This window comes from Festucalex cinctus, chromosome 2 (genome assembly GCF_051991245.1).
Source record: "Festucalex cinctus isolate MCC-2025b chromosome 2, RoL_Fcin_1.0, whole genome shotgun sequence".
Taxonomy (NCBI): Eukaryota; Metazoa; Chordata; class Actinopteri; order Syngnathiformes; family Syngnathidae; genus Festucalex; species Festucalex cinctus.
The window spans coordinates 21,509,520-21,524,257 of NC_135412.1; the positions used below are offsets into that span (position 1 = coordinate 21,509,520).

Here is a 14,738-nt window from a genome sequence, read left to right on the forward strand (position 1 = left end):
ATTTTATTTTTTTATTTTTTTAAATCCTTTGTCAGTCACGTAAACTTGCGCCTTCTGTTTAAAGTAAATAATGGCTTGCCAGTCAACCACATACCTCCTTTCAGGTTTGGCTTTAATTGACAGCTACGGCTAGCCAATGACACCCCACCCTCGGGATTTGGGAGACGCACGTCCTGGAGACGTGCATTAGCTAAATATACTTCCGGGTTAGATAGACGCGCGCTTACGCCGGCCAGCACTGACCCAATGACCACCAAACGCCAAACCTCGATCCAGGATGACGCATTGACATCGCTGCGTCCACTGGTCCACTAAACAATGTTTACAAGTGAGTGGCAAACTTTTGTTTTGATTAGTCAAGCCACCAGTGTTGCCACAGTTACCTTGAAAAAGTAACTTAGTTACTTTACTGATTACTTGGTTTTAAAAGTAACTAAATTGCGTTACTGATTACTTGATTTTAAAAGTAACTAAGTTAGATTAAAAGTTACTTTTTTAGTTACTTTCAGCAGCTGCCGATAACACCATCTCAACATAAAAAATAATGCAGTAGAAACGGAGTTCCAAATACTTTATTGAAAGTGCATTTTTAACATGAAAATAAAGTTTTTTTTTATGAAAAACAAAATAGGCAGTCTCTCTTGACTTCTTGTAACGTAAATACTTTTTATAAAACAAAAAATAAAAATCTATCCAGTTTGAAAATGAAAATCCCCTAAATTCCTCTATTGTTTGTTTGTTCCGCTATTCCAGTGTGTACACATGTATCAGTTTAAATATTTATTAGTAGTTATTGACAGTTATAATTGTTTTTTGGTTTGTTTGTTTTTTCTCTTCAAAATAAGGATCAGGAAAACAAAAGGTTGATAATTTTCATGTTAAATATAAATATTTAACCTTTAGACAGACACCAACACAATTAAACAGAATATTTGCACATTGTGAAGTATTTCAGAAACATAAATTTAAGACATGAAATAAACCTACCGTCCAGCCAAAAGAAATATGAAGCCACCTTATGGAACAATAAATCTATCAAACACATTTTAACCACTTAATATATGCAAAAATATTTCCAAAAGTTCATTTCCCTTTTTAATCAACAATTTTTGTATTTAACAATTGTTTTTTCTTTTGTCATCACTTTCATTTTTGGTTAATGTATGACATCTTTTTTTGTTTTTTTAATCTGAGACACGATGATGACCACAGAATCACTACTGTTTATATTTTGTTTTTTGGGCTGTCGTAATCGCGGGCACGTCTCAGTTCTCCTATCTGCTGCTCATGCTAGTTGTAGACATTGACAGGGAGCCACAAACTGAGAAATGAGATACTTGCAGTGTGCTTTTAGCTTAGCTGGTGTGTTGGCGGTGGGACATACCTGTGTCGTTTGAATCCATGCATTGGATCGTCACGGGAGTTATTCTTTTTGGCTCGCGCGCAGTACCAACGCCGGCCCGGGACATACAAGTGCACCGAGAGGACTCGATAGCCATGGGAAATACCGAGATGTACGGCACCGGCTTCTGCTAACTGTCTCCATTTGTATGTTGTCACTCGTTGCGCGCGCGCGCGCCGTGTCGCGAGCACGGAAACACGGAAGTAGCTTGAATGGTGATGCTACTGAAATGTAAACAAAACAAGTAGAGCACGGCGCAGAACTCTTGCTATTGTTATGAAAACCATAAAGCCTCACTCGCAACCGATACGGTCGTTTAGCTCCCCTTGACGAACGATGGTTCGGTCGAATCGTTTTTTGTTCCACCCCTACTGAAAACGTAACTTGTCTGACGTCACTCCCCCTGGCGAGAGGGCGGAGACGACCTCATCCCATAATGCTTCACGGACCAGTTGAGGATGGAAATAAATTATTTTTTTTACCACTTTTATGGTCCATAATGCACACTTTTTTTGTTGTGTTGTGTGCCTGTTGGTTAATAAAACTAGTAGTAAAAGTATCATCACTTTTGTTTTGAATGTGCAAACCATTCATGACCAGACCATGGCTGAATTCAGTGTGGTGATCAATGACTTCTGCCTCATCTTCGTAGTGAGCAGTAGTTGTTTGTGACTGTTACAACAGTGAGATAGCTTGCCTTCTTCATGAAAAATGTGGAGTAACGCATTGATTCTCTGGACAGTAACTTTAATCAGACTACTTTGTAGAATAAAGTAACGCGCTAGACTATTAGTTACTTTAGAAAGCAACTTTTTTGAGTAACGCGTTACTAACGCGTTACCGGCAACACTGCAAGCCACACAGCATGGACGAGTGTATGCGGTTAACAGACCCACGCAGTCACACAAAAACTTTGGAGCATAAAATGATTTATCACTAAAGCACAGTTGCAGTACAATGTAAGTTGAATTCTCTTTTTTTTTATTGCCAAGTTTGTTAATGCTGATGACTGTCACTAAGTTCTAATTAAAAAACAGCACTTTACACATCCTTTTGGATTGATATTTTGCTTAGTTTTTCACTGAACCCATATGTCGTTTCTCTATATTATCGACATAACTCAACCTTATTTCTAAATCACTTTAAAAAATCAATTTCTGCATACAAAGTGCATGGAATAGAAATCAGTCTTGCAGTAGAGACAAATGAAAGAAAATAACGCACAATAAAATAATTTATAGTAAATATAAGTAGGTAAGTATACAAGCAAAAAATAATAATATTAAAAAATAAGATGTAGAGAAGTGAATAAATAAATATAATAAGTATAAATAAAATAACACAAAATACAGAAGGCACCATAAAAAAAGTAAAATGATGTGAAGTCTCATGCTGAGTCAAAGACCAAAGAATCGAGATGTCCGGCAAAAATTATATGAAATTTTGTCCATATGGTACAGCCCTAAATCCAAAAAACAAATGAAGGCAACTGCTAGCCAATCCCAGATAGAAGGGGCTGGGTCACAGAGTCATTCATTCGGACATAGTTGTTTACAGAAGTGACGAGTGCTTTTGTTGTAAATCAACTTTTGAGTTGAATAAAATAAATGCAAAATGAACTACACAATTTTTTTCCGATTGTCTTTTAGATTTCAGAATGAACTGCCACTTTTAAGTGACAGAAAATATTTCTGGGCACTTTTGCAGTTGTCACAATGCACTACCAGAAATCCTGCCTAGGGTGCCAAGTTGCTTAGCGCCATACCAAAGACTTGCAGGTTTTCAGACAACACGGTGGTCACACAAAATACTGAAACAAACTCAAGCACAGTGTAGACCAAGAGAAGTAAATATCGAGGGTACAAAACTGGTAACGTAGCGCCAAAACAATGTACTGTAACATGTAAACCAAGCTGTTGCTTAAATTTCAACACCGTTTCTCGTTACGGTCGTCTTTTTCCAGCCACCTACAATTTACTTCTATTGCGTCACTGGCACACCCAACATCAATCATCTATAGCCTCAGAGAAAAACAAATGGATACATCATTTCCGGGATGACAAAGGTCTTTCTTGGGTTTCACGATTATCCATCCTTATTCTATAGTGTTTATTCTGTTCATATTGGCGGGGAGACGGATCCTATCCCAGCTGACTTAGGTCAAGTCAAGTCATCTTTATTTATATGGTCCAAGGGAGTCGATACCTTGGACTGGCAGTCATTCAACCGTAGAACACGTACACACAACAATTCACACGCCAGTCACTGAATGGAAAATGCACCCACGCTGCATGTACAAACGTCAAACAAGTGAGCAATTAAACTGTCAGTGACTGTCATGCAACAAAACCACTTTAATTACCTGTTATTTGTATGCATCACTCATCAATCCTGTTTAGCTTGGCTCTGTTCTAATTGTCTCCTATGATTCACCTATGTGGGATCATGTAAGGGGAATCCAGAGAACTTTACATGACTGTCCTCACAAAACAAGTCTGAGCTGTTGACGCTTCTCAAATTTGATGAGCTGAATGGTGAAAACAAAAGCACACTTGTTGAGGAAGAATGAGGAAGTCATTAAAAAGATTTCAATGTCATAATCAAGCAAACAATTCCACATTCCAAGACCGCCATCAAACATATATAAAGATGGCTCGGAGTCGTCCTCAGCATCAAGCATCAAGCATCAAGCATCAAGCCTCAAGCATCACGACAAAGGTAACCACACAAATTTGACAACTTGCTTTCAAACTCAATTTTAGGGCACATTTTCAAGGTTTTCGCCGTTTTACAAGCTAATGCCACAATGTATTGTTTCATACTATGTTTTTTCTCTCAATGTGCAGATGGCATTTGGACTTCGCTCGTTGTTCCTCCTCTGTGGGATCAGTGGACTGTTGACTGGAGTCGTAAGTTCAAACCTTACTGATTGCTTTAAATCAACATATTTTGCGTTTGGTTCATTGTGGTCTTCATTTGTGACAATGTTGTGATTTTAAAAACATTCTTTTCTTCTTGACAGTGGTCTAAACCCACCGCTGTTGTAAAAGGTTGGTCGCTGCACATCAGCCACTTACCTTCGCTTTGTCGCGATTTGACAGCAAGCTTAATTGACGTATCTCAAACAACAATTGTTTTGCAGGCAATAGCTGTCCTAAAGGCTGGACTCAGTTGGACTGCCACTGCTACATCTACGAAAATGAAGGGAGAACGTTTGCAGATGCAGAGGTATAGAACGACTTTTACAGTAGTCCTTTTGAAAGTAGCTTACAGTGATTACAGGAAGCGATCCATAGTCCAGAGTCAAAATATCTTGACTGATGGATCAAAATGGCAAAATTACTTTTTTTTTCTTCTTTTTTTTTTTTACTCGTTTTCATCAGAGCGTCTGTAACATCCTTGGTGGGAATCTGGTCTCCATTCACAATGACCTGGAAAACGCGTTCGTTCTTGAACTGATTCGGGCGGGTGATAATGACGACGAAGCCTGGATCGGTCTCCATGATGCCATTGAGGTGAAACATTAAAAGTTATGCCAAGACCACATATGAATGCCTCCTCGAGTCTCTGTCTTCAACAGCTTTTGATTTTGTCTTCCAGAACGACGACTTTATCTGGACCGATGGCTCCGATAATGATTTCACCAAATTTGACTTGGGTGGATCAGAGCCGGATGAGACCGGTAACTGTGTGCAAATGGATGAAAGTGGTAAGTAAAAGAAGCGATTGAGGTTTGCTAAGAATACAACAGTCTTACTTAAACATTCTTTACTTACAGCTGGACTTTGGGAGGATGTGCTCTGCTCCGAAGAGATCCCGTATGTTTGCATCAGAGATGTGAACCCCTGGTAGTCGAGTACTATCCACGTCTCACTGACACAATAACTTCGGTAGTGCCTTTGTATTTCTGGGTTTGTTATCAACTTCTCTATTTGTCTTGCTTGATGCCCATTTGTTGTTGTGGAAACAATTTTGCAATGTCAAAGGGAATCTTTCTGCTGAATAAAGTAATCTGTCTGCATCCAAATATGTTTTTTGTGTCTTATTTTCTAACTTGTACTGCTTGATTGCAGAATGTCAGTCAATTTGTTTTAATTTGTTTTTGTTAATGCTGCAAATTAGTCATAAGACTGAAAAATAAATTGGCATTCTCATCCAGTTGGTGCCTTATAAATGTGCGTGCGCATGTGCTCCATATTTTATTTACATTTGACTTTTCCAATAACGCAGATAAGATGTACGCGTTAAAACTCAATTCACCTTCCACTCCCTTTTTCATCTTCTTGATGTGTTTTCCAAAATAAAATGCATTTGCAGGTGGATCTGCCTGCATGTTTATTTACTGGAGGGAAAAAAAAATACACTGTGATAAAAAAAAACTGCATTTATAAGTGGAGTGAATTGAAAAATTGTGGAGGAGGGCGCAAATGAATTCTCTTGAGGCAAAATATGCAAGGAAGCCTTCTTGGAAAACGGGAATATTTCAAGGTTAAAAGTAAGCAAGCAAGCAAGCATCTGACGGCTGTGAGACAATGTGAAGACTATTTTTGTGCCCAGTACAAGTCTAGCGCGAGGTGCAGTCTAGATCTGCACAGAGATGGACTAGGCTGGGTTTTGGTAGTGGCACTGTGGGCATGAACACAGCCAATCTGTTTCGCCGCTCATCAAAGGGAGGTCACAGATATGTTAAGTGAGCACTTGGAGATGGTTTGTGCCCGTGTGTGACCTGCCCATCCGTAACGATGATGATGATGATGATGATAATAGTAATGTATTTGATTCCTTCAAATTCAGAGGGTTCATTGATTCACTGTTCCACAGAGCTTGCGCCCAAATTCAATTCTCCAAAATCACATCTTGCGCCAATACTTAGACGTGGTTCCATCAGGCGTAAAGTTTAGTCAACTTTCAGCCCCCAAATTGTCAGGTGCGCCAGTGATGTCCAAGAAAATATCTGTGGCACTCAGGAACACCCAGCATGGCACACACTGAGTGATCTGCCCAAATTCCAGCAAAACGAGGCTTGCACCAGCACAAAAAAATCAAGATGTGCCACTTTTTATGCTCAAGCACAGCAGGATATGGAGACCTAAGTGCCTTCTGGAAGGATAAAGGTAAAAGTCTTTCAGCTGTGTGGTAATTATAAAGCTTAGGTAAGAATCGTTCTGATCGTTCAAAGTAAGCTGCCTCAAGAGAGACAATTTGAAAGTTCAAACAAGTCACTTTGAAGTTTCACAGTTTTTGAAGGATCAACAAGTCTTACGCTGTGAGACAATTTGCAGACTCATAGCAGTAATCTCAAAACCACAAGACTATTTGAAACATCTAAGTAAGATTCTTGCAGCCATGAGACAATTTTATCAATAAAAGCAAAAAGCCAAAGCTGAGTGTCTAGCCGTTTGGAAAACAATTTGAGGGCCCAATGTTAGTCTTTTTGAAGATCAAGAAGAAGAATCTTGTGGTCGTGAGATAATGTGAAGGCTCAAACTAAAGAGTTTTACGGCACGATACAAGATGAAGGCTCAATATGATCCGTCTTTGAGCCATGAGACAATCAAGGCAAAACTCTTTGGGGTAGGGTCTTGGATCTGCAAGACATTTTGACTGATCAAAGTAAGAATCTCATGGCCGTGAGATGATTTTATTGGTCAAAGTCTTACGGCATGAGACGAACAAGCTAGCAAAGCAAATTTACAGGCGTGTTGGAAAATCTTTATGTCATGATTCGGGTCATGCAGGAGTAATGTTTGGGTCTTGTCTAATGTCTGGGTTAAGTTTGAGTAGAGTTCATGACCGTGCGCCAGAGTTCACGACATGTTACATGTCTGTTTTGGGTATTGATGTAGCTGCATGCAGTTTCAACTACTTTAGGCTATATGATGTCTGGACTATGTGATGTTATGAATCTTTTATGCTATATGATGTTTGTTGATGTCAGGAACTATCTGTAATTACTGGGTTAACAGCCAATCAGAGAATTCCATGTCAGTACGGGTACTCACATGTCTAGCCACAACCAATGAGATTGATTGACTGTCTATATAAGGGTCTGAGAATTGTGTGTGGTTTGCCAGATTATTGCTCACTGTTTCACTGTTCTTCTCTGCTGCCCAAGGGGGGCTTGGTGTGTCATGATTCTTGATGCATTTTCGTTAATTTTAGTTTAGTCAAGTTATGTGAATAAATAGTTAAAACCTTATTTGTGTCTGCGTTTTGGGATCCAACCCTCTCAGCACTCTCTCACAACACTTTATCATTTTTTTTTCCAGTTTTTCCTGCATTAAAATAGAAGTTCTGCTCCTTCTTCATCAATAAGTGTCTCAAATAAGCCAAAGAAAAAGCATCATGTAGATTTAAAAACATTTCCGTTACTCTTCTTTCCCAAATCAAAGCAGAGGTTTGCTGCCATCGTGTGTCTGAATGCAGTAGCTGCATTGTTTTCCCTTTCACCAGCTCAGTAATGAGTGTCACTAGCGCTTCAGGCTGCGCCCACGCACACCAACACACGAGTACAAGATTAAACTTAATCACACACACATACATGCACTGCATCCTCACACTAATGCTACCATTGATTATCAATCAATACACACCCAGTAGAATGATGTCATCACTGTTACGTCAAGTGATACATGCGTCATGTGTAATGCATACAGTACACAGACCGTATATATATATATATATATATATATATATATATATATATATATATATATATATATATATATATATATATATATATATATATATACATACACACACCCACACACACACACACACACACCCTATCGCTCAATATTATACACGGCATTTTATATACGGTAGTTGTACTCTAATGTGTGTCTGTATGTGAATGTATGTATGTACTGCATGTAACTGTAGCCATGTACGTATGTTACCTATGTACGCATGTAAGGAGGAAGTGGAAGTGTCAAGGTGGAAGCATGCAGGATGAAGATAAATCAGAGAGAGGGTGAAAGCGAGCACTCACTCTGCTGACTCTGTTGGGCTCTTTAATTTGATAATATTACCACTTAAGCCCAGATCGCACTGAGTTTGCGACACTAATGAATGCTGAGTTAACATCATGGTTCATCAAAATCACTAAACAGTTGTGATGGTTTTTCTTGTTACAAGTAAAATTTGAACATGCGACTTGACCTTGCAACAAGAAAAAAAACAGAAAAACATTTAGAGAATGTTTAGGAAATGTTGCAAAATTGAACGAACCGTGACATGAAAACAACATTCGCTAGCATTGCAAACCTTTGCCTCAGTGGGATACAGGCTTAAAACTCACTTAGTACTAATACTATACTACTAGAAGAAGAAGAAGAAGAAGAAGAAGATTTAGTGCCGTCACTATTAAATATTTTAGAATCGATTAATCTATGGATTATTTAATCAATTAATCGACTACCCCTGATTAGTCTATGAACCAATGATTGGTGTTTATTTTGTACTTTGTATTCATATAGTGATAAAAAATAAAAAAAAAAAAAAAATAAAAAGGGGGGGGGGGGGATTGACGTACTGTGTTAGTGTTTCGGTCATTGTTTTCCAAAGTAAAAACAGATGTTTGCAATTATCTTATTTTGATTAAACACAGAAGATTTCTTCTTTCATCAAGGACTACAGAAATCAGTGAACAATTACTGTTGATATGCTGAAATCAGAGGATTTGGACAATTTTAAATTAAAAAACGGCTCCAGCCGATTACCCGATTATTAAAAATAGTTCCATCCATTTTCTTGACCGCTTATTCCTCACAAGGGTCACGGGGGATGCTGAAGCCTATCTCAGCCGACTTTGGACAGTAGGCGGGGTACACCCTGGACTGGTTGCCAGCCAATCGCAAATTATTAAAAATAGTTAACGATAAATTTGATAATTGATTACTTGACAATTAATCGATACAATTTGAAAGCTCTAATAATACCAAAAATAATAATACTGTATTATTAGTAGCAGTAGTACTATTATTATCATTATCATCATCATCATCATCATCATCACCAGTGTGGCTTCTCAAGCTCCTCTGCAGAGCGCGGCGGCAGCAGTATCTCGCCGCGGAGGGAGTGAAGGCTCTTCCACCACGAGCGAGAGGATCTTGGGGCCGTCCGCCGCAGCCAGCAGCCTGTATGAGGTGATGAGGACGACAATGGTGGCCGTCTTTTTCTTTTTCTTTTTTTTCTTCTTCTTCATCATCATGGAGGTGGGAACACCGCAGAGGAGCGCCGCCGCAACGCTGCTGCTTAGATGAATCATCTTCATCATCAACAGTGAGTGTTTCACCAGAAAACACACACACACACACACACACACACCTCCACACATAGATGTCATTATAAGTATGTGTTTATTATACATTTGCATGTGTTTTAGTATTCATTGATAACATCACCACACGGCGTTGGAATCCTTCATGACATCACATTCCAATCACACACGCACACACACACGTTTGCCAGCCGCCTGGCAGCATCACACAGGGAATTGCAGTCGGTGTGCGCCAAAAAGTATTGGGACTCCCGTCTCATCAGTCACACTCAACAGTCATCTTCAGTCAACTTGCTAGCCTATTAACTCAACAGTATGTTGGCATTTGAGCAATTTTCTTCATAATAGTATCTCATTATACAGAACAAGATATGAAAGCACTTCTCACGTCTTGCTATATGTGAGCATAAAAATGTTAGCATGTTAGCATTGGATCCATTTCCGTTTGGAATACTACCTAAAGACCTGAAACCTTTTATGGTTTCGTTACTCGGGTTGTCATTAGTATGTAGTATTACACCACCACCTGTTAGAATATCTGTTTTTGAACATTAACTATATAAATTTTTGTTTAGCTTCTAACTTTAACTTATTTTTAAAGTTTTAAACTATTAAATAATCATATATTTTCCATGTTTAAATATTCCATTTCAGTTCAGCATTTCAGTTGAGACTGAGCTCTTCAGTATTCGCAATATTTCTACAGAGAGGCGCTAATTCACAAAAGCACGGTCCTTTTCTTAATAATGTGGTCATTTCATGACCTTTCTAACTGCTCAGGCAACAATTTTTCCAAAGTGACTTCCTGCTAATGTAATGTCTTGTATTTGTTGTAGAGTGCAGGATGGCGAGAATTGACAATAAACATGGACACACTTCAGAACGATTTTTACTTTACTCGGTTTCTTGCTCATACAACATACATTGCTGGTACTAGTAATACCATAAATGATTGCGCTCCTATTGGAGACTCTCAATACTGCAAAAATAAAAAACAGACGTTTGCGGAATCATGATCACATTGTGTTTAGAACAGTATGAAAGGAGCCGATGTGCTTCAGAATATGATGCAGAGGTTGCCTAGCCTCACCTGTACAACTGTACATTAAAAAAAGAGCACAAGAGAAGCTAGAAAATCTACATGGATATCAGATTTATGATATACTGTATGTCATGATCATATCAGAGCCTTTCATTGGTGAAGGGGTTGGGGGAGGGGCTGGCCTTTTATCAGCAGCCGGTCCCATATGAAAATATGCACTTTTTTTCCCCCCTAATGACATGACAAAATAATTATTTTTTAATTCCCAAGTCACGGCTCCAGTTTGAGAACCACTAATTGCTTGTCATTTTTGTATCTTTTCCACTACATTGTTGCCCATTGTCATGGTTTGCGTTGGGTTCGGGTTAGTTTCGTTGCTTTTTTGTCATGGGTTGGTTTGGGTTCAGGTTCTGTTTGATATTGTCACCAAGGTACTTTAGGCCCTGTTTACACGTTCCTCAAACAAATCTTGTACAACAGAACAGTTTCAAGACATACGAGAGTCCAAAAGAAGACGCCTAGGACGTTTAACGGCTGTAATGAACATGCCAAGTCTGGAGTGGTGCTGTAGCGCTGCCACAGGGAGTAAACGGAAAGCGTAGAAGAAGAATGAGCGAAGAAGGCAAACCACTGATCTGAATAGCCAGTTTTGAAGCCTTGAGGCCGCCATATTACTGCTCCCAAGAAACTTTTCTCATGATACTATAATTTAAGCCCAATTCACACTGACTGCGGAAAGGACACGGTGCGTTTCCCATACGGCTTCCGCAAGGACTGCAATTCACACCGCGTGCGTTGCGTGTCCGGAAATCTGCTCCCGACAGACCACAAAATCACGTGGGGTTTTCGCTGGAGAGTTAAATTCACCCAATAACAACCGTGTATATAGAGTCCTATTTGTAAACAATATGTAGCTAGCTAGCTTCCCTCCCAAAAAAAAATCAAGTTTGCAAACGGTTTTATTTTTAAATATACTGGATTTACCTTGATGCAAGACGCCCGATTTCCTGTCCGGCTCGTGTAATTTCTTCAGCTTCACGAAATTCCGCATGCGGCGTCCGGAAGAAATAGAACGCTTGCGCAAACCTTCCGCCATCTCCACAGTCGTTCCACACCGCAGCAGGTTTGAATTGACATGTAGACTTGAATGCGTTCTATCCTTGTGGCGTCCGTACGGCCGCCGTAATGAGAACGCACCGCGTCCGTTCCGCAGCCAGTGTGAATTGGGCTTTACAGTCTCGAAATTAGAGAACATTTGAGACAGCACTTAGTAAAAACAACAGGGGTCTAGCAACTGAGCTATAAAAGAAAAGGGGTCTTCAAAGTAGTGTAAATAGTAGTGTGCTCGCAAGATGGGAGGAGTAAGATGGCTGCCCTGTCGCAAATGGCTTGCACTTGCATGAATTAGCTATCGGCTATCCAGTAATATATACAGATCAGTGAGACGAGCACACCACAGGAGAAGTGACAATGCCGGGTGATTCAAATACAACATCACACAAAACATTTTGCTGTAAAAGCATAAACAAGCTAAGGAGTTTGCGCAAAACGACAAACACATGGCTATCCGCCATTGTTTGTTGACAGACTGGCGGTTCGTGTGCAGTCACGGGAGAAGTTGCTATCCTGCTCTGGTGTCCACATTGGAACGTACAGGGCGTGTTTTGAAATATTTCCACCCCGGTTTCAAAAGTAATCAGTTTCAAGCTATAGCCTTAGGCCCCGTTTACACGAAAGTCCATCCATCCATCCATCCATCCATCCATCCATCCATCCATCTTCTACCGCTTATCCGAGGTCGGGTCGCGGGGGCAGCAGCTTTCGGAGGGAAACCCAGACTTCCCTCTCCCCAGCCACTTCAACCAGCTCCACCGGCGGGATCCCAAAGTGTTCCCAGGCCAGCCGAGAGACATAGTCTCTCTAGCGTATCCTGGGTTGTCCCAGGGGCCTCCCACCGGTGGGACATGCCCGGAACACCTCTCCAGTGAGGCATCCAGGAGGCATCCGAACCAGATGCTCGAGCCACCTCAGCTGGCTACTCTCAACGAGAACGAGCAGCGGCTCGACTCTGAGTCCCTCCCGGATGACCGAGCTTCTCACCCTATCTCTAAGGGAGAGCCCGGTCACCCTGCGGAGGAAACTCATTTCGGCCGCTTGTATCCGGGATCTTGCTCTTTCGGTCACAACCAACAGCTCGTGATCATAAGTGAGGATTAGAACGTAGATCGACCGGTAAATCGAGAGCTTCGCCTTTTGGTTCAGCTCTTTGTTCACCACAACAGACCAATACAGAGTCCGCATCACTGCAGACGCTGCACCGATTCGCCTGTTATTCTCCCGCTCCATCCTGCCCTCACTCGTGAACAAGACCCCAAGATACTTAAACTCCTCCACTTGGGGCAGGATCTCATGCCCGACCCGGAGAGGACACACCACCCTTTTCCGACTGAGGACCATGGTCTCTGATTTGGAGGTGCTGATCTTCATCCCAACCGCTTCACACTCGGTTGCAAACCGCTCCAGTGAGAGTTGGAGATCCCAGCTTGATGAAGGCAACAGCACCACATCATCTGCAAAAAGCAGAGATGCAATGCCACCAGACCAGACCCCCTCAATGCCTCGGCTGCACCTAGAAATTTTGTCCAGAAAAGTTCTGAAGAGAATCAGTGACAAATGGCAGCCTTGGCGGAGTCCAACCCTCACTGGAAACCAATCCGACTTGCTACCGGCAATGCGGACCAAACTCTGACACCGGTCAAACAGGGAACGAACAGTCCGTATCAGGGGGCTCGGTACCCCGTACTCCCGAAGCAGCCCCCACAGGACTCCCCGAGGGACATAGTCGAACGCCTTCTCCAAATCCACAAAACACATGTGGACTGTTTGAGCGAACTCCCATGCTCCCTCGTGGATCCTGCTGAGGGTGTAGAGCTGGTCCACTGTTCCACGGCCAGGACGAAAACCACACTGCTCCTCCTGAATCCAAGATTCGACTTCGCGACGGACCCTCCTCTCCAGTACCCCTGAATAGACCTTACCAGCTTTCCGTTAACTTCCGGGACGGGTTTCGAACCTAACCCACAAAATACACAAGCAATTTGATGCACTTAATGTAGCACCTTTAACCACTGAACTAAACAGCCACAGTACTTGCCTTGAAGAATTACTTCCTATAATGTAGGTAAAGTGAAACGCTAAGATCCAAATCGTCAATCAAAAGATTCTACCGTGATTTGATTCTACCGTGTAGGACAATCCTTTTCCTTCTTTCGGTATCCCTATCACACTGATTGAAGGGAATTATTGCGCCTCAAAAGATGTGTGAATCATTAGAGATGCAAGACGCTGACAGATGAGCTTCGGCACTTCCTTATAAAGCTCGGATTTTCACAAAGCACTACATGCACCGACATGGGGGTTCCGCTACGAACTTGAGACATGCATCAATGTTGCCGGACCCATCACTACTTTTTCCCCTTGTTTTGCTTTGTTTTTGATTATGGACGTTGTTGTTTTCTTATCCTGCCTCCGGTTCCTGGATCACCTCACCGATTTGATTTAATTAAACATTTTGGATTTCATTCCTCTGCCTCGTCACACTGTTTCCCTGCATCTGGGTCCACATTCCTTCCACCTTACAACGTAACACTGACACTCATGAAATTATGATTCAACATTCACAGCCTCACTGTCCTGCAGATTTTTAAAAAATGTTTTTACTTAGTTTATTGCCGAAAGCCAAAATCGCCAATGCACTTTTCAGCAGTTTGCAGAGAACAGTAAAAAAATAAAAAATAAAAAAACACAATTAGCACATACACACACAAAAGCTGTTGTCAGCCACAGCTCACACCTACGCACACACACGCACGCACACACAGAGATATTTAAAGGGACAGCAATGTGAAAAGTCTACTTTTTGGTGCCTTCAGCCATGTTGAAATGCTAATTCCTCACCAAAAACAACACCAAAGTGTTGTTTTACTCCATTCGCCCCTTTTTGACAAATTCTA

At 41.1% G+C, this 14,738-nt stretch overlaps 2 protein-coding genes across 11 annotated transcripts in view; one reads left to right on the top strand and one right to left on the bottom strand.

The window, feature by feature from the left end:
- LOC144014130 (PDZ domain-containing protein 4-like) overlaps positions 1-14,738 on the bottom strand; it is a 110,800-nt gene that overhangs the window by 25,326 nt on the left and 70,736 nt on the right. The window contains exons 1-2 of one of the 10 annotated variants that reach the window (XM_077513701.1): positions 4,480-7,995; positions 3,765-3,929 (exon numbers count right to left, since the gene is read on the bottom strand). The exons of 8 other annotated variants lie outside the window; for them this stretch is intronic. The gene's annotated coding sequence lies outside the window, so the exon portion shown is untranslated. Of the gene's footprint in view, positions 1-1,384; positions 1,757-3,764; positions 3,930-4,479; positions 7,996-14,738 lie in introns of those variants that run through there. One more of the 10 variants, XM_077513700.1, reaches the window with a different exon arrangement.
- Positions 4,037-5,429, top strand: LOC144014133 (lithostathine-1-alpha-like). The gene is made up of 7 exons (XM_077513704.1): positions 4,037-4,120; positions 4,249-4,311; positions 4,425-4,452; positions 4,545-4,630; positions 4,786-4,917; positions 5,003-5,111; positions 5,181-5,429. Exons 1-7 carry the CDS (start codon positions 4,052-4,054, stop codon positions 5,252-5,254), a joined length of 561 nt encoding a protein of 186 aa, XP_077369830.1. The 5' UTR covers positions 4,037-4,051; the 3' UTR covers positions 5,255-5,429.